The sequence below is a fragment of the Camponotus vicinus genome, unplaced genomic scaffold (assembly GCF_025532165.1).
Source record: "Camponotus vicinus isolate PSW18456_S1 unplaced genomic scaffold, iyCamVici1.0 SCAF_9, whole genome shotgun sequence".
NCBI classification, from domain to species: domain Eukaryota; kingdom Metazoa; phylum Arthropoda; class Insecta; order Hymenoptera; family Formicidae; genus Camponotus; species Camponotus vicinus.
In genome coordinates, this window is record NW_028141981.1 from 7,600,817 (window position 1) to 7,619,523 (window position 18,707).

The 18,707-nt window shown below is 36.6% G+C and overlaps 3 protein-coding genes across 3 annotated transcripts in view; 2 read left to right on the top strand and 1 right to left on the bottom strand.

The window, feature by feature from the left end:
- Window positions 1-3,096, bottom strand: part of LOC145977363 (acyl-CoA Delta-9 desaturase-like) — a 31,403-nt gene extending 28,307 nt beyond the window's left edge. The window contains exon 1 of the mRNA XM_083109289.1: window positions 2,923-3,096. The gene's annotated coding sequence lies outside the window, so the exon portion shown is untranslated. The remainder of the gene's footprint in view (window positions 1-2,922) is intronic.
- Apd-3l (apidermin 3 like) lies at window positions 2,142-6,850 on the top strand. Its single transcript, XM_083109290.1, has 4 exons — window positions 2,142-2,260; window positions 4,469-4,775; window positions 4,858-5,232; window positions 5,374-6,850. Exons 1-4 carry the CDS (start codon window positions 2,249-2,251, stop codon window positions 5,556-5,558), a joined length of 879 nt encoding a protein of 292 aa, XP_082965416.1. The 5' UTR covers window positions 2,142-2,248; the 3' UTR covers window positions 5,559-6,850.
- Window positions 6,851-13,723: 6,873 nt separating this feature from the next.
- Window positions 13,724-15,563, top strand: LOC145977162 (uncharacterized). Its single transcript, XM_083108913.1, has 3 exons — window positions 13,724-13,784; window positions 14,164-14,629; window positions 15,013-15,563. The coding sequence occupies exons 1-3, from the start codon at window positions 13,773-13,775 to the stop codon at window positions 15,279-15,281; spliced, it is 747 nt and encodes a 248-aa protein (XP_082965039.1). The 5' UTR covers window positions 13,724-13,772; the 3' UTR covers window positions 15,282-15,563.
- The last annotated feature ends 3,144 nt before the right edge of the window (window positions 15,564-18,707 follow it).

Below are 18,707 nucleotides of genomic sequence, written 5' to 3' on the forward strand. Positions count from 1 at the left end.
ATTGCTTGCAATCGCTCATCGCTATTGTTACATAGACATAAAATTATGGAAAATTCACGTCAAAAAAAAGAAAGTTTATAAGAAAAGCGCTAAACATACGTATGCGATAATGAATCTAATGTTTGTAGATTATTACATTTTAATTACACATTTATAAAAGTAAATAGTTTTTAACATGCTTTTAATTAATGTACTGCACGTGTACATGTATCATTTTTTACTCAGCAATATAATCAATGTGCGGACACACTTTCATATAATATTTATAATATTATTATATTATAATATTAATATTATAATAATAATATCATAAATGTTTATAATATTTTTTAATATTATAAATATTATATAATATTAATATTATAAATATTTATATATTATTAATATTCCTATAGTATTTTTTAATATTTCTATAAAATATATCCAAGATTATTAAAATAATATCGTAGCAGTATAGCTGTTTATGTATATATGACATGTTTATGTATATCATAAAAATAAAATCAGCTGGTACAACCATAAAATGACAATTTATAAGTATTTTGAGATAACAAATGTAATTGGCTAATACAATTCGAAAATGATCGGCTCGTCGAGTATTATACGACGATCGTATTTCAATCGCTCACAATAGCAGACAATTCTTTAGGCCTTAGATCTTGCTATCTTATTTCCAGCTTTCAGCTGGAATTAACGGGTTGAGGTAATAAGTAACAACCGACAGAGCTGGAGCGGCGGCGGCGGCGGCGGCGGCGGCAAGCAATCTATTTAGAAAAGAATTCAGGTCTCTTAAAGCCATTTAACGACCCGTAATTCCAACTCTTTAGAACGTTTCAGCATTCGCGCCAAACGTGAAACTCCTTCACGATGCGAGCGCCTCGTTTCTAGAGTAATGAGCGGACCGCAATCAGGATTGCGCTTTGCCATCCTTGGATCTCCTTTCCTTCTGATATTTCCAGATGGAGACAAACTTTTCGTGCGACAGCCGTTCATGCTCAAATGTAAATTTCAGCTCGCATTATCGTGATTTTTACTCCGACGCTGAGTGTAGAGATAACAATTTTCATGAATAGTAATAACTTTCGATTATTTAACATTTTGTATCGATTTTAACTTTTTGCACAAAGCACTCTACATTTTGAATGAAAAAAATCAAAAGCTCAGAGTCGGCTTATATTAAAGCGAGCGCTGTTGAAATAATCGTATTACGCAGTGTCTTTGATCATCACTTATTATAATTCAAGATCAGAGTATTATTTTTGCCAATCACCGTAACTCTCTATTAAGTGGTCTTTTCAAATTTTTCTAGCATTAAAATTGCAACAAAAAATTATAAAAGACTAAGATACAGGGAATATGACTTTATCACAGAATGCTGTAAAAATTTTCATTAGCTGTCATATTGTCCTCTTAACAAATATAATTATGCATGTATATAGTATGCACTTTTTTATATACTGTCTCGTTGCAATACAACAATCTCCAAAAGTATATCGTTTGATCTCTTTTTCTCTTCAATTATTTTCTTTTTCATCATTATTAGTACGCAAAGCAATATTATTTGTCCTTGATTTTTCCGAAAATATCACAGACTATCATGAGAGCACTTCAATGGAAAACGTCTTCCATCACCTAAAAACCTGCATGGTTTCATTCTGCGAATGCTGGACGACGATGCATTACGAGAGATGATCCAATTAGCTAAAGTGACAATTATCCGGCGTTACTGTTGCTGTTATCAACACTGCACCTGCGCCGTCTATCGTGGCCGGGAAAGATTCTGTGCTGTTCGAACCACTCGCATGCACCATATCTGCAAGAAAGAGAGTTGTATCATAGGTGACCATGTAACCCGGGTGGTGCTCGATTGCACTTGGTGCGGCGTACAAGTCGAGCGTGTAGTCCACGTCGATCTGACGGGGCGAGGAGAGGAGAATAGAAGGCTGCTCCGTATTAGACGTGGATACAACTTACAACGGCAATCTCTATCCACATCGTTGCCGTTAAACGGGAGGGACCCCCCTTCGCCCTCGAAGCAGGCGGTGGGATTATCGCTTGCGACGACCGCTCGGGGGCCCCGCGTGGATTATAGTTTTTCTGGAGGAGAGGGTGGTGGAGCGCCTTGCTTGCTTTCGAAAGGATGGTGATTGTGGAGCGTGTCCAGAGTAGAGTTAGGCGTATATAAGGCCCGCCGACCCGGCCCAAGTCAGTCATTCACCGGACTACCAGCCCAATACACACACCAAACATGAAGGCCTTTGTGAGTATTCCATGGCTTAGGGTTGGTGAGGTGTTCGCGAGGTGTTTAACTCGTAGTCTCTTTGAGATCTCGGTCGGACTTTATTAGATTTTGCTGCTTGCACATATCCTCGCTCGCGTCTTGGCTACTCTGACAAACAAATAGTTTCTCGAGTAATTTTACTTGAAAATTATGTGTTTTTTCGAGTTCATCAGTCCTTTAATCGGATTGTCTTCATTCGCTACCGTGAATAGTGCCAATTTCAAAACTTTGAACGATCTTTAAATTACTTCGACTTTTCTCTCTTAACAATATTACTCGTAATTTTTCTGCTAATCGCTGAGAAAGTTTTTCTTTGCTTATTTCGGCCCTTAAATGTCTCACTCTGACGCTTTTTAATTGAAATCAAACAAGAAATAGAATAATACGAGATTGCTTTTAGAATACATCGGAGTATCTGCAAACGAAAGATAAAGACCGTCTTACAAGCTCGAAAGCTTTCATTCGGATCAATAATACATATCCAAGTCTACTAATGCGTCTCCGTTGTACCGTTGCATTTCTTCGCTTCTTACTGCGATCGCGATGATTCAATGTCACGGTTGGAATACTCTCTGTTTCTTCCGACGAACGCAAACAGACAAACTGACACGACTTTCATTCATAAAACAAAGAAATCTTACCGCATCGCGCGCCAACCGCTCTTGGCGAAACCGGTTGTCCCAGCAGCATCATCCTCGTCATTGAGTAAGCGGACCGGTTCTATTCCCGGTGCATCTTCATTCATAAATACCGCGATCTTGTCATTCTCTACATTACTTTCCCCGCTTCGTTTGTCCTCTGAAAAAATATAATACATGTTAATTTCGTTAATTGTTGGATCTTTCGATTAATTATCGTAATACTCTCGATAATTCCGTTGCATTGCGATAGACATTATCTCGTAATGTTTTTCGCAAATGTCGACGGAAGTGACGGAGCGAGCGACTCGATCGTGCGAACGATTTTGAAATCGACACACGATCGATTCTTTTCCGATCGCGAGGTCGCGGGAACGCTCGGTCGGCCACGTCACACGAGCGCGGCTGAAGTGATAGTCGATTCGTTTACGTTCCGCGGATGTGAAAGTTCCGCGAAGTCGTTAGATATGCATAATTCCAGACCGCGGTGCCATTTAAGTTCGCAACGGTCTCCAATCGGGCGTGACACATGCCGCCGTCTAATACCACTCTCGCACGCGATCGCGAAATATCGGTTACGTATGGCAGCGCCGATATATCTAATCGGTCGATTGCTCGGCATGGGTGAAACATTTCCTTTCTAAACGCCACTTCCCGTATTACGTGCCGCAAAGCATTACGGATTCAAGCGTATCTCGCGAGACGTGACGTAATCACATGTTGCCGATACGTCCGATTCGTATCTAAATCTCACGATTTTCTGAAAATTCCTCAGAATTCTCGAAATTGCTTGATTAATAAAAAGTCACGGATCTCTCAATCTCTTAATATCGTATAAATCGATCTTACTAAATAAAAGCAAGTTTCAGCCGGTTAATTATTAACCTCATGAAATGTCTCGCATCGATTGATTCGTATTAACTAGCTAGCGCGGATTTTATGCAATCGCGACTGCACTTTTTCCACGGTTCGGCGATACGCGTGTTGCGCGTGCAACACGGCCTATTAGCGGATACCTTGGAAGAGTTTCTTTTCTTTTCCTAATATGGTCATTAGGTGTGGTGACTAGGGTAACCGATGTATGTGCAAGAGAGAGGAGGGGAGAATCGCGTAGCGCTATCGAATCGATTGCGAAACGTTATGGCGAATAGTTACGGATATTTCATCTCGTCGTTCGATGCATTTGCGCGCATTTCTTACTGCATATTGCAACGCAATGTCGAGGAGAGATTTCCAGATCATCTTGAAGATCATTTAGAAACTTCCTCTTGCGCGATGCCGTTTCCGTCGTTTCGGAATTTCTTCGCGAACGATCGCGAGTCGACGTTCGCGGAAATCAAAAGTGAAAGCCGCCGCGATTATGTTGCTTGTGCCCGGTAATCGGCGCCAAGCCAATGGAAATCTAGATCCGTAATAGCGATAGCCACTTAACGACGCATTTCCGTAAATTGTGTAATACTCATCTAATGTTTTTAAGTTCTAAAAGTCTTGATCGAATATCTGATCACGCAAAACTCAGTGAAAAAATCATTTCATACTTTTCTTCCAGATTGTGTTCGCCTGCTTAGCGGTAGCGACGGCCCGCGCTGGAATCGCCCACGGCGGTTATGGCGGTGGTTACGGCGGTGGTTACGGCGGTTATGGCGGTTACGGTGGCGCCGGTTTGGCCATCACCGGACACGGTGCACGAGGTGGTGGTGCCGGTCTGACCGGTGGACTCGCCGCTGGTGCTGGAACCGCTGCCTCCCTTCAGGGTGGTGCCTCTAGTTTGGGATCTGGTGGTCTTGGTGCCAGCTATGCTGCTGGTGCGGCGGCGGCGGCTGGTGCTGCTGGAGTTCAGCAAATTGTCTCTGGTGGTGCGTAGCCTATCCAAGTTTCAACTTACCGCCAACAATGCAAAATACGTCGACGTTGAATGATCGCTCGCTCTTCTCGCAGGAGTCATCGGCGGAAGGTCCGACATTGGACCCGCTGAGGGACCCAAGGCCAACGTTGGACCCCAGACCGGACCATCTGATCTCGTAGGACCTCAGGAGGGCGCCAAGTCCGTTGGTGGACCTCGCACTGGACCCGCCAGTCTTGTAGGACCTGCTGCTGGCCCATCCACCCTCGTTGGACCGTCCCAAGGAACTGCCACCCTCGTTGGACCGTCCCAGGCTACTGCTAACCTCGTTGGACCTAGCTATGGTGGTGTTGCCTTCTACGCCGGATCTGGTGGCATCAACGGTGATGACGGAAGCTCTGGAGCTGCTGCCAACGCTGCGCCCGGTGGAGGTCTTGGTGGAGGTCTTGGTGGAGGTGCTGGAGGCTTTGGTAAGTTTTACCGATCGTACAAACAAATTGTATTACTTTATTAAAGTTAATGCATTTCTAATATTTAACTTCTTCTTTTCATATTTTCTTTCTCTATCAGTCAAATATATGAGAATCCATTGCTAATGATATCTTCTTTAGGAGGTGGATTCGGCGGTGGTGCTGGTGCCATTGCTGTCATCGGCGGTGGTGCTGGTGGTGGATATGGTGGCGCTCTCGGTGGTGGTGATGCCGGAGTTGCTGTGATCAACGGACCATCTGGCGCCATCCACGCTGGACTCGGCTCCCACGGAGCTATCATCCCGGCGCCCCTTGGCAAATGGTAGGACGTTTTAAGACCCCAGCGATCTCGGCTCGGCGACGGCGGCAAACCCACCACAGTCACTTACCGGTCTTGAACGATCCTCAAACGCGCTCAACGTCTTCTTCCCAAAGCTTCGTCCAGTCTCGGAACATGGTCGGAGCGCGTCTGGCGCCAGTGATATGATCGATAGATCACTCGGAATCACACACATGAAACGCGGAAACGATCGATGAAGCGCAATTCGAAAGACGGACGCCTCGGATCGGATTCTCCCGGAGATGACAACAAATGAGATTCGGCTACTCATGATTCGCGGTTTCGCGTTTTGTTTCTTCCTCTCGTTCTCGACCCGTTAGAAACTCGGGTAAAATTTAGTCAATTACCGTTCATCTCACGAGACCAACGATAAAGGCAAGAAATGACTCGTGCCGCGTTCACCGATCTCTGCTTACTCGAACATCTCGTCGCCTCTCGACGAACTTTCGCCCGCGAATCGGCGAAACATCGCTCTCTCTTGGATTTATCATTCAACGACGCGTATATTCCGAGTTACAAATTGCGTGCAACAAAATCAACCGTGCACACACGTGTTACGCCTTACACGCCGCACCGCCATGGGCCTGGCAAGTGGACAAGCTTTGGTACTTCGTCGTCGGATCAACCGGATTTGTTCTGTTTTCTGAACACTTACCGTTGCTCCGACACTAAGCTCTTCTTCTCTTGCGTCTTCCACCATCCGTAAGGCCGCTGCTCTTCACATACATATTTACTACTTCTTTCTTTTTTTCTTTTGGGTCGGTCGCGCTTCTGAGCGCACCTTCCCGCATGTTGTTATACTTACCGCCGCACTTTCCCCAAGCATACATATTATTATTACATACTCGTCCATGCACATATATGTTTTTCTTATATATATATGTATACATACTATTATCTATTATTTTCGCACATATATATATATGAACACATTGCTACATGCGCGCTCACATACATACACACACATACACCATATTACCATATATGTGTATTCGTATATATTTACACACAATTACACATATATTATATAATCGTGTTATATGTTAGTGAAAAGGAGAGACCGGTAGATTATGGTAGGTCAGCCTTTTTTGTGAGTGAATGAATGTAAATAGATGGCTCGCCGCCGCCGGCCTCCGACCCCGCCCGCCCTCGTCATACCCTTTCTTTGCGATCACGACTAGCACCCCACCACCACCATAGATAGATACCACATATTTATAGCGTTTATACATTTATACAATACTTTATATAAAATAAAGCATCAGTATTTAAAACTCACTCTTGTTTTTATCAAACATACCTTCCATAGCACATTTTATAATGATCATACTCCTTTGTCCTTCCTTTACTTTACTCATTGTACTTCTCAATTCACTTTATTCGCTTTCAATATAATTAGTTTTCATTAGTTTTTCGATGTTATTAAAATTTGATTATAACCTCTCATATAATCACCATTCAAATATATTATTAGAGAATTTATCTGTATGTGCGCATCAATATTAAAATATTATAATAGATATATATTATATCTTTTTTTCCATTTGTTATATGGAAAATGTCTTATTTCCTCATCTTCAAAATTCTTATTAAAGTACCCTTAACCATAAAGCACAGATTAGAAATGATTTAGTTTTTAAATATATTTTATCTTCTGAGATTCCTTTTTAGCATCAAGTTTTGCCTCAAATTAAGCAAAACAATAGTAATTATACATTATTATAATATTAAATATAATTTATAAGATTAGCTTATATATATATATATATATATATATATATATATATTTATATTCACATATATATGTGTGTGTGTGTCTGTGTAGTTCAATAAGAGAGAGCTTTTTATTCTAATAAACTAGAAATATGACTCTAGAAATGTGTTTTTTTTAGATATTACTATTAAATATCGTTAAAGATGAAATGTATTTGAATATCTTTAGAAATATTCGTTATATTCAGCATTAAGTTGTCGACTTTGTAAAGCAGGGGGAAACGCTGGAAGGATCAGAAACCATCTTTTAATGAAACATTAGATTGCAAATGAACCGCCTGTTGCGTTAATCTGCTTTAATAAAGAAATTTGTTTTGCTAATGTCCGTTTAAAGAGCCGGTACGACTCGTTTCAAAGTTCTACCATTGTATTTAATTTGTGCGCTTAATAGATCATTAAAACCGCAAAAAAGTACTTGCCTCTGTTCCACGAAAAGTTACTCGGTTGTAATGTTCTCGAAATGTTCGAAAAAATATCGTAACACTTTTACCTAAAATACATAGAAATTTGACAAAAGTATTAATTTATTATTAGATGTTATTATTATTGTTATTATTATATGTTCCTAGATGATATACATGAGCATAATTATTAATATATTAAAGAATAAAATAATATATCTATAAATATATTAAAATATATAAGCGTAATGTATTTCTTCCAAGAAAGATTATAACATTTAACGATCGATTAGTCATTAATTATTAGCTTCAATAAAAGTAACTATAAGCGTGATGAAATAGTGCGCTAACGATGTTAATTAAATCAAAGAAATTAAGTAATAATGGTTTTCATAATCGAAAGTGAATAATTTTAGCTTAAATATAGGAAATAATTTCTTATGTGAAATAAAAAATAATTGGGAAATAATTAATTTAATAAAGATTATTTTTACATGCAAGAGGTTTCAACTTTTTTACGACGGTTGCAACTATTATACAATGAATTAAGTATTCTGTTGCATCTCGGCGTTATCAGAAAGAAAAAATAATGATGCTTCGTCGCATAATTTTCGTTAAACGTTTATAAAAAAATTATATATCTCTCTCTCGAATACGCTGAGTACTTTGAGTACTTTGAACGACTACTACTTTTACGTTTCGTGATACAACAGACAAAATAAAATTTCAAAAAATGCAGACACGTGCTACATAAGTCTCAGAATAAAATGAAACCTCTTTTATGGTTGGAACACCGATTGGTGATGTGGAATATGAAATGTGAATGCGTTCCTCTTTTTATTCCAACCTTCTCTTATTTTTTTCTATTTTTAGTCCTTTTATAGGACGGAAAAAACTACTTCACAGATTTTCACTGTTTTAATAGGCGAAAAAGTTGTATTTATTTAATAGAAATGTATATGTATGTATGTATGTATTCTTTGGAATACATAAATATGAAATTCAAATATAAAATGGATTTATTAAATAATGACAAACTTTACATTTTTTTTTTTTAAAGATAGATTAAATATCAATTTTTAATTTTTAAAATAATAAAAAATTATAATTTTTAATTCCATCTAATCGCCCATTAAATCGTTATTAAAAAATTCGCGTATAAATATTGAAAACATGAATGTTACTCCATGGATGTAGAGATTGAATGGAAAAATAATTTATAGCGCTATTATCCAGAAAATTAGCAATGTTTTACATCACAAAACATTATCTTGCCTCATGCAGTGGTATTCTCTTTAAAAATTTGTTTACCTTTTCGAAGCAATTTGAATATAGATACTCAGCAGCTAAATTTTTGATTTATTAATGAATATTACGTTCTATAATTTCAATGAAAAAATAAAATCCTAAAAAAATAGGCATATTCATATAATATAATACGTTTAATACATATAATACGTTTTAATACAAATAATTATCAAGAACGATTTGAATTTATTAATTAATAAATTTAGATCTGTGAAAATGAAATCTCAATGCCTATGTTTAAAAATTATTTTTAAGCATAAATCACGAAATAAAACTACGCAGATCGCTTCTGATACGATTTTCTACGCTGAACGATCACATGAAAACATGAAGAAAGAGGAAAATATAAGCAAGATTATGTGATGTTGTTGCTTAAGTGTCGTAAATTGTGTCCTAGAAGATATACCTTTCGTAATGCGCGACCGTCGCGGAATAATCAGCGGAGATAGAAGCCTATCATGCCGGATGCGAAGAGGCGCGGTCCTTTCACTCTCGGGGGTGTACGATTCTATATTATACGCGTTTCCCAGAAGAATTTATTCACAAAGTATTATAAGGTCGTCCCATTTTTACGATCAAGGTCAATTCAGAGAGAATTTCTCGTATAAATATCTTACAGGGGAAACTTCTCACAAATATGGATCATATATTAACAAAATATAAGTTATGTATAGACAGAGACATTTTCATTTGCTTGAAGAATAAATAAAATTTATAAGAAAAAAATATTTATACTCTCTCAAATAAAGAGAAAAAAAAGAGAGAAAGGGATCTCAAGCAGTCTTGAATATTTCAAGCGCAGTTACAAAACTTTTAATTACCCTTATAACTAATTATAGTAATCTCTCTCCTTGTTTTTTTAAAAAAGAGCTGAACTTCGGCAACATTTTATACTTCTCATGGTCTCACGCAGAGCGAGTAGGTTACATGCTCCTATAAACATTGCTATGCATTGCATCTGTATTGCGCCGCAGACAATGACTGCAAATGTCAGTCTCACCATTAGCATTGATCACGCTCAATCGCGGCGGGGCAACCGTACCACCTTCAACCGCTTCACGTAAGTACGAATTTTCAGAACGTGATGCTGCGAATAAAGTCGTACAGCGGCGCAACGCTTTGTGAAACATTTACAGACATGTAGCGTTTTATAGCGCAATTAAAGAGGAAAGGAGCATGCTTATAAAGGTCGAATTTCCGATTTCCTTTTCACGAATACCCGCGTTCGCACCCTATTCGTCTAGTAACGCATTTAAAGTATCTCCTTAACTTGCTTTTTTGTGCTTTGAAAACTATCTTGTGTACGTTTTTAAACTTGTATATCAATTGAACAATTTGATTTTGGAAAAGAGAAAGAGAGAGACAATTCTATCTTGAGATCAGCTATATATATTGGCTTGAATAATTATATTCACAAGCAATGTAAAAATTATGTTATAGTATCTCCGATATTGATCTGACACTAAAATGCTATTATTAAAAATGGATAAGATTTGAATTTATATAAAAAAGGGTTAAATAAATCTTAAAATAAAGAGGGCGAAAAAAATTGCTGTAGGTTTGTTGCTAAAATTTTCTCAACTCAAGATTAGACTTCATTTGTACTTTAAAATAAGATCTATGACATAGATTATGAGTATGCAAATTTCCAAGTGGATTAAGTTACCGTTTAATTTTCGCTCTTATAAAAATTTTAATTTTTCGCTTATTAAAAATACTTATTTACCGACCATTTTCTCTGAAGCAGTAACTCATCTGGAAACTTACATATTTGTAATCTATGCTTGAAACCTTATTTTAAGCGAAAAATGAAATCCATACTCTTTATTTTACATTTTTATAACATTTTTATAACATATATAAATATTATTAATATATATAATAATATATATAACGTATATATATTAATATATAACGTATATATATAACGTATATATATTAATATATATAACGTATATAAATATTATTAAAAAATAAATATCATTAAAAAACTAATTTAGAAGAAAATAATGATATATATAACATTGCAAGATAAAATGATGTAACATCGCAGAAGAGATTCTTTATACGCGAGAAATATTTCTTTTACTAGAAATGTGAATATCCAGAACTCTCACGGTCTTTTTCGTAATTGTGACCAGAAACGTGATGTTCGCGTGGAATTAGAGCATTCGAGAGATCGCGTCTTTCATCGCACCCATTAAAGGTCGAATGCGCGATGTCGGCTGGCTTCATCGGTTATATATCGTGGGCATTGAAGAACACATTAATTCCTGAGAGCGCGGCTCTTTCCCAGCCAGCTCGCGTCTCGATTCACCTTGCGCATCTTGCATAAATTGCAACCTAGAACTTCGTCATATTACAAGCTGCTGCATTTATGACAAGATGCATATAAGATCTCTCTCCCTCTCTCTCTTTCTCACTTACTCACACACACTCTCTCTCTCTCTCTCTCTCTCTCTCTCTCTCTCTCTCTCTCTCTCTCTCTCTCTCTCTCTCTTTCTCATATTTTAAAATATAGAATTATTACTCCAAAAATATGCAATAACGCTCAGAATAGAAAATTTAATTAATCGTGATTGAAATACGTGAAACAATTAGTATTGTGAAAGATTGTTTAGCAATTTTATTGTCGAATAATTATCGTTGTATATTAAAGACGTAAACTTATTTTTTAATATATATAAATTGAACACAAACTTTATTTATTGATCTAAGTGTAATCAAACGACTACATAAATAGATACGTAATCTCACGAATGTGGTTCTCATAATTAGCATACATAATCAAATTTACTTTGGAGTTGCATGAAATCGTCCTCATCATTATGTATAACGTTGCAGAATGTATAATTAAATTATACATGCACGATATACGCATATAACACAAGAATTAATTCTCCATATTTCAATAAGCTTGCACATATTATTGTATTTCTTAGTGATTTTAAATTTAATGAACTCAATTACGCATAAGTCTTTTTAAATTTATTAGAGATATATCAACGAGTTTAGAACACCTTGTATATAATCTGTAATCTTTGGGGTTAAGGCTCGATTGCCCTTCTCTCGAATGACTCAATCGCCCGATTGACCTATCCTGCTACGTGGTCACGCAATTCAGATTCAAAATCCAAGTAGCGGATTCTTCAAAGAAGTATATTATTCTCAATTTGATGAAAATTGCCAATTTTCTCTGATTATAACTGATTTGTTACGGGAGATGATGTAAGGCATATCGCTTTGTTTCTACGACACGGTTATGCAACTCGCAGATTATGCCGCGGAATGAGAGCAAGTTAATATGTGTAAGTCTTGTCAATAATTTACTTTAAATGGAACGATATAATTATTGCAAACATTCGGAAAGCCCGAAAAAACGTGTGCAAAATTATAATTTCAAAGAGTTTTATAGAAGAAAACTATTTTTTTTTTTTATTAAATGATTTATGCGCATCGTTCTTTCTAATTGAAAACATCTCGATGACTTCTAAAAATTCCTTTCTTAAAACGCAGTATGAAACAAAACATGTCAAGCAATTTGTTTACAATTTGTTTTGGAAATTTATGCATGACAGCTGATATTTTGAAAACTAATTTTCATTGCTATTTATCTTCCGCTTAGATATGGAAATCGACGAATTTTCATGCAAGAGACATCATTTTTCGAAGCTCTGGAGCCAAATGAATTCATTTTAACTTTTTCCCAGGATTTCCTTCATGGAAATCGTATTCGAGGAACCAACGTTGTTGAGTGTGGCTATGTAAAATGCTAATTATTGTATAATTCACAGGATTCCATTGCAGACGTGCATGATTTGAAAGATTAAATTGGATTATATGATTGCAATTGAAACAACTGCAATTATAACAAGAAAATATGAAAACCTGTTGAATAGATATTTATTTTTATAGCCAACTCTTCTTTACTCATTAAAAATAAAAGAGATTTTAAAAAAAGATATAAAAGTCACTGCGACAACTTTCGTAAAAAAGAAAAGTGCGAAAGATTTATTCAACAACATATAGATGTGTATAAAATGAAGTACATATGTAAGAAGGTAAAATTTTTTCTCTTTTCAAGATAATGAAATATTCTTTGAAGAAAAGAAAAAAAAAAGATTAAAAATTATATAATTCAGAAAAATAATTGATATTATAAAAAAAAATTAGAATCAAGTTTCTTTGTCTTTTATACTTCCATGGTCTTTTTAAAAATAAGAGAAATACACTCCACATACATATTTTTAATTAAATATGTCAATCTACACAGATCGATCCAAACGAAAAAAAAATAAAGAAAATTATATTTGTTTCAGATATATCAGTCAATTAAAAAAATATTTCAATCATAACTATTTGATATATGTCTCGAATTTCGAAACATTCATTGCAAAGTAAATTGAACGGTATGTCTGCAATTATGTTTAATTAGTGAGTTTAAACGTGCTCTTTACGGATTAGTTAAAGGAGGTTGTTTCTGAAATTTCTAAACCAGAGGTTAGGTTCTAGTTTCCTGGCGCGGGTCATGTAAAGGGTCCGAAGAAGGGTGGGTGTGTCGGATGGTGACCTTCTTACACAATGAACGAGAGACCATCGTCAACGGATATGATTCGAAGGGATCAAGCGCGGGCGCGGTCGCGGAGATCCTGGGAGACGTATATATAAAGTCTGCCGAAGTCGACTGTAGGCACATTCAAGCATTCCCGGTCGACACGATGAAGACCCTCGTAAGTATTCGTCTCGATGGTCAGAAGTGCGCGACTCTCTCTTTTTCTTTGTTACCTAAACAATCAACGTGTCGCGATCGGGTCTATTGTGCCTTTTAGCGAGACAATAGAGTGAGATGATAGTGACAAATGTGTCGAGTACTTTTCTGTCGAGAGATTTTGCGATAACTGAATAATATTATTTGAAAACAATTCCACGCGATTATTCGATGCTTCGAGTAATTCATATGATGTATATATGTATATAAATATAGCTTCTCGAAGTTAAAACGTATATTTCCTCAAAAGCTTCTTTTGCTTCAATAGAAATGCAATGCTGAAATAAATCCTATGTAATTTATTGCTGCACTTACCTGAAATTGAGATTTTGCATCTTCAGTTCATCTCGCTCGCCCTATGCGCCGTGGTTGCTGCGGCACCTCGTGAAAGACGAGAAGCTATCTTGAGCGGTCACGGATTTTACGGGGGTGGTCATGGAGCTTACGGGGGTGGTCACGGAGCTTATGGGAGCCACGGAGCTTATGGTGCTTATGGGGCTTACGGAGGTATAGCGGGCGGAGGTATAGCGGGCTATGGCGGACACGGAGTTGCTATTGCTGGACCATTGCTGGGAGCGACGAGCGTCGTGGGTCCACACGTGGGTGCTACCGCCGTTTCCGCTCCGGCAGTAGGTCCGGCTCGATTATCCGGATCGATTGCTGGTCCTGCTCATGTATCGGGCGCCGTGGCTGGTCCAGCTGTCGTGACCCCGTCAGTCGCTGGTCCTGCGCACGTGGGAGGCTACGGTGGATACGGTGGATACGGTGGCGCGTACGATGGTGCCTATGGTGGAGGTGATCATGTTGGTAAGTAATAATAAGGATTATACTCTTGAAATATTTTACTCTGTGTGATAAATTTGTAGTATAAAAGCTTCTCTACTGAAAGATGTAAAAACTTCAAACGCCTATGTACAAGATGTAGCATCTTAAAGTCGAAGAATAAGTCTTAAGATTTGTAAAAATTGTAAAAATATATAAAGTAAATAATTGTTGCATAAATATAATAGGAAAAATATTTTAGGCATCATTATATTATTTTATACATAAGAAACAATTTCTATAAATTTCCAAAATTTATTTTTACACATTTATGAACATATGTCTTAAAGTATGAAACAAAAAATTTACTTTAAAACGATTCTATGCCCGATTCTGGTCCGTTTTACCACCTATTTTTCTTCTATTAGCCGCAGGAGGTTACGGAGGATATGCAGCTGGTCCTGCTTACGGTTACGCAGGATACGCCGGTGATCACGGAGGGCACGGAGTGGTTGTAGCCGGACCAGCCAGCCATGGCGCGGTCCTAGCCGGACCTCATTCCGGAAGCGCGGCTGTTTCTGGACCGCACGCTGGTTCGGTGGTGATTGCCGGTCCTTCCGGTAAGATTACGGCTCACGGAAGTGGTTACGGTGCTGGCATCCATGCCGGACTCGGCCATGGCCACGGCCACTGGTAAACGCGCGTACAAACGTCCCTGTGAAACGCAAAAGAAAGAAGAAGAAAACGAGAAAAAGGACCCTCTTCCCGAATTTCACTTCGTCGCGCCAAAAATAGAATATCGCCCCCTCGGCATCTTTTTCAAGGGGAAGCTTAAATTATAAATATTTAAAGTTGCTATGTATAACACGACGTCGTTCGTCGCGCTTGATATTTTTTCATGAATACTTATGTCTTCTGTGTGTATGAATGGAATAAATTCGCTTTCTTCTTTGAAAGGAAGCACTTGTAGTATAAAATATTCAGAATAGTTATTTATTTTAACCCGTGTCTCAAATTTGATCTCCGATCTTTGGCTATTGAATTCACGAATCTTGTTATTATATCTCTTTATTACGTATCCTTAAACCTCAAAATTTATAAGCACAATTATTTATGATGAACGCGATGAAATCGACATATAGGATTATAAAGAGCATTGCTTCAATAAAGTTTCCTGAAATTTCCCTGTGCAAAATCGTACGGAAGCCTTGCGTGTTAAGTCAGATTGTCTTACGCAAATTGTCGTGACAACGGCTTATTAACCCCGACCCGATCTTTATCGGCAAAACTCGAATTATCCATGATGAAAGCGACTATCGATCACATCCGGTGGGATAAAAAATCTTGAATAATTGTTTACTACTTGAGCAAACTATTACTACAGAAAATTTTATGGTTGAAAGTAAGTACAGTAGCGTCTTGCAAGCTAATCTTATGTAGGAAGCGTATTCATACTTGGATAAAAAAGTTAAATATAGCTTGTAAATTATACTATAAAATCACACGCTCATGCATTAGGTTTTTTTCAATTCATTTTTTAGTTTATCATTTTGATATATTGCACTCATCAGATTTTAGTCTGCTCGAATTTAACGATGAAAATATGATATAATTTATCAAAATAACTAAATATCTGAAATCTACCTTTTATCAATCTTCGCAATTTATATTACGTATATTACTATACAAACGATTTATTAAACTCGGAACTCTTCATTTTACTAGCTTTCTTGCATTTGCTTATCTTCGAATATGTATTTGTCGTTATTTTTCAGCGTAAAAATCATTGGTGCGAAAACAATCGTTCATGTTTCGCTTGATTGGTCAGCACGATCGTTTATTTCACACATATTCGACATAGATCGATCATTATCGACGGCGCGATTCGTGTCGCTCGATAGTAGATAACTCGCGTTATCCATCGAACATGCTCGCTAAGCGCAAAAAGTCATAATCGGACAGACTAACATAAATCTAGCCTTAATGCAACGCGTCGTTGGTAAAGGATAAGGCCATCAAGAGCGTGACTCGAAGCGGATACCATTCGGCGCAATCCGTCACTTGCAAACTAACAATAAGCATGAAAAGTCACGATTAAAGAAAAAACTAGATAATAAAATTATGTCTCTGAAGCAGCGTATAAATTTAATATTTTATGGATACAAATTTTGAGATGAAAAATGTAATCAAATATTTATTTAATTAATTTGCGATATCGTGCATCAAAATTATACAATTAATATATTAGTACAAATTACAATAGCGTATCTAAATGTATTAATTACACTAACGTAATCTTACATCTTTAATTTAATAATGCTCGTTATTATTAATACAGTATTTGCCTCTGCTATGATATATTTTTGCGATTAAAATAAAACATACATCTAAAATTATAATTTGTCGGAATAAAATGTATAGTTTTGATACGATCGGCTCATAAATTTTTACAAGCGAGGCTCGATAACGAATTACGGGGATGAGAATCGAATATCAAGAAGGTATCCCTTCGATATATTTGAGCATCGGCGAGCAACTAGCGAGTAATTTATATAGGATTTGTGCAAAGCCGAATATATAAAACGCGATTTATGATATCTATTACGTGCGTACATGTGTAGTTTGTCACGCGACTCTCTAACAATCGCCGGACCGACGCGCATGGATGTTTAATCTCGGATTTTCATGTGTCTGTTTTTGCTCTCTCTTTCTCTCTTCTTTTTGAACAATAGATCACTATCGGAAAAAAATGAGATATGTCATGCAGTGCTATATTCGTTCGCGATGCACACTCTTGGAATATCGAGCAATTCGTTAAGTGCGGCCTTAGCCCTATGGGAAAATCGTGGCCCGAGCCGCATCTCGGCCGAGATAGCGATGACGACTACGTAATCTCGCGATGTTTCATCATCGCGATGGTGGAACTGCATTGTGAGAATGCACCGAACCCTCACAAATTCCGAAAGGTCACCCGTTTGTAATCGGCTGCCCATCGTTGCGAATAAGGCACAGACCGAGCAACAGGCTGCGCCAGGGAGGCTGCATTCGCGTTTTCACGATGAATGCGTGGATACGCGCATCCAAGCGCGGATGTTAATTGCTGTACGTCGACAGTGGGCGATAATCGATCGCGAATTAGAACGGGCGTCCGTTCATGCAGACGGTAAGTTGACGTACAATCATAACCGTGGGAAATTTCTGTTCCATTTTACATTTTTAAGTTTCCAAGATTTACTTAGCAGTAAGCACTATTGAAAAATTATGAAAAATAATATTCTAGAACGTGTTATGATAGAATATCATGTAAAATAAAATAAATTTTCCTATTGTTTCATATACGAATAGATTTAGCAATATGAAAGATCGTGAAAAGTTCCGAAATAAATATTATATATACATATAAATGAGTTATTTTAAAAATTGCTGGTAATATATAATTTTATTTTATTATTTAAATCATTATTTAAATCATCATGTTATTTATGCATAAAAAGAATTTATTTGATCTCGTTCCTTATCAATTATAATGTTTATATGTTTGAGCATATTATAATTTAATAATATTAATTATATTAACATAAAATACACATTTTAAAAGAGATATAAATTCATATGTATACTATTTAATATAATTCATATGTCTATTACTTAATATAATTAAATTATATTGCTTAAGTTATAAATATTATATATAATAATTGATTACATCTACGTGTATAGTATAATTAATGAGGTAGATGTGTAGAATGGAGATAGATAAATGATATAAATTATTGAAAGAAATCATCGACCTTTTAACGTTAACGCGACCCTAGCAATTAAATACCATAATGCACTTTGTATCTTTATTAAAGTAATGTTTTCTTGACGAATAACAGTGTGTCCATTTACATTGTGAATTTTTATGAGTGAAAGAAGTTACATATTTCATAAAATAATATAGTTTTTGCAATATTTTCTTTTAAGAGAAACTTTCAAATTTTGCAAAATCAGCCTCTTTAAAAAAATGTTTAAATAATTGATCAATTCGTATCGAGAATTTTAAATAGATTATTTAATAAAAAATGTGATAGCATCTCAATTTTCGATATATTAGTTATTTTTAATTATTTCAAAGTGCCAT

What these genes read in the sequence shown, in the direction of transcription:
- Apd-3l (XM_083109290.1), top strand. An exon ending in TCAGCAAATTGTCTCTGGTG is followed by an intron (nt 4,776 to 4,857) that starts GTGCGTAGCCTA and finishes CTCTTCTCGCAG; the next exon opens with GAGTCATCGGCGGAAGGTCC. An exon ending in TGGAGGTGCTGGAGGCTTTG is followed by an intron (nt 5,233 to 5,373) that starts GTAAGTTTTACC and finishes TATCTTCTTTAG; the next exon opens with GAGGTGGATTCGGCGGTGGT.
- LOC145977162 (XM_083108913.1), top strand. An exon ending in TGGTGGAGGTGATCATGTTG is followed by an intron (nt 14,630 to 15,012) that starts GTAAGTAATAAT and finishes TTCTTCTATTAG; the next exon opens with CCGCAGGAGGTTACGGAGGA.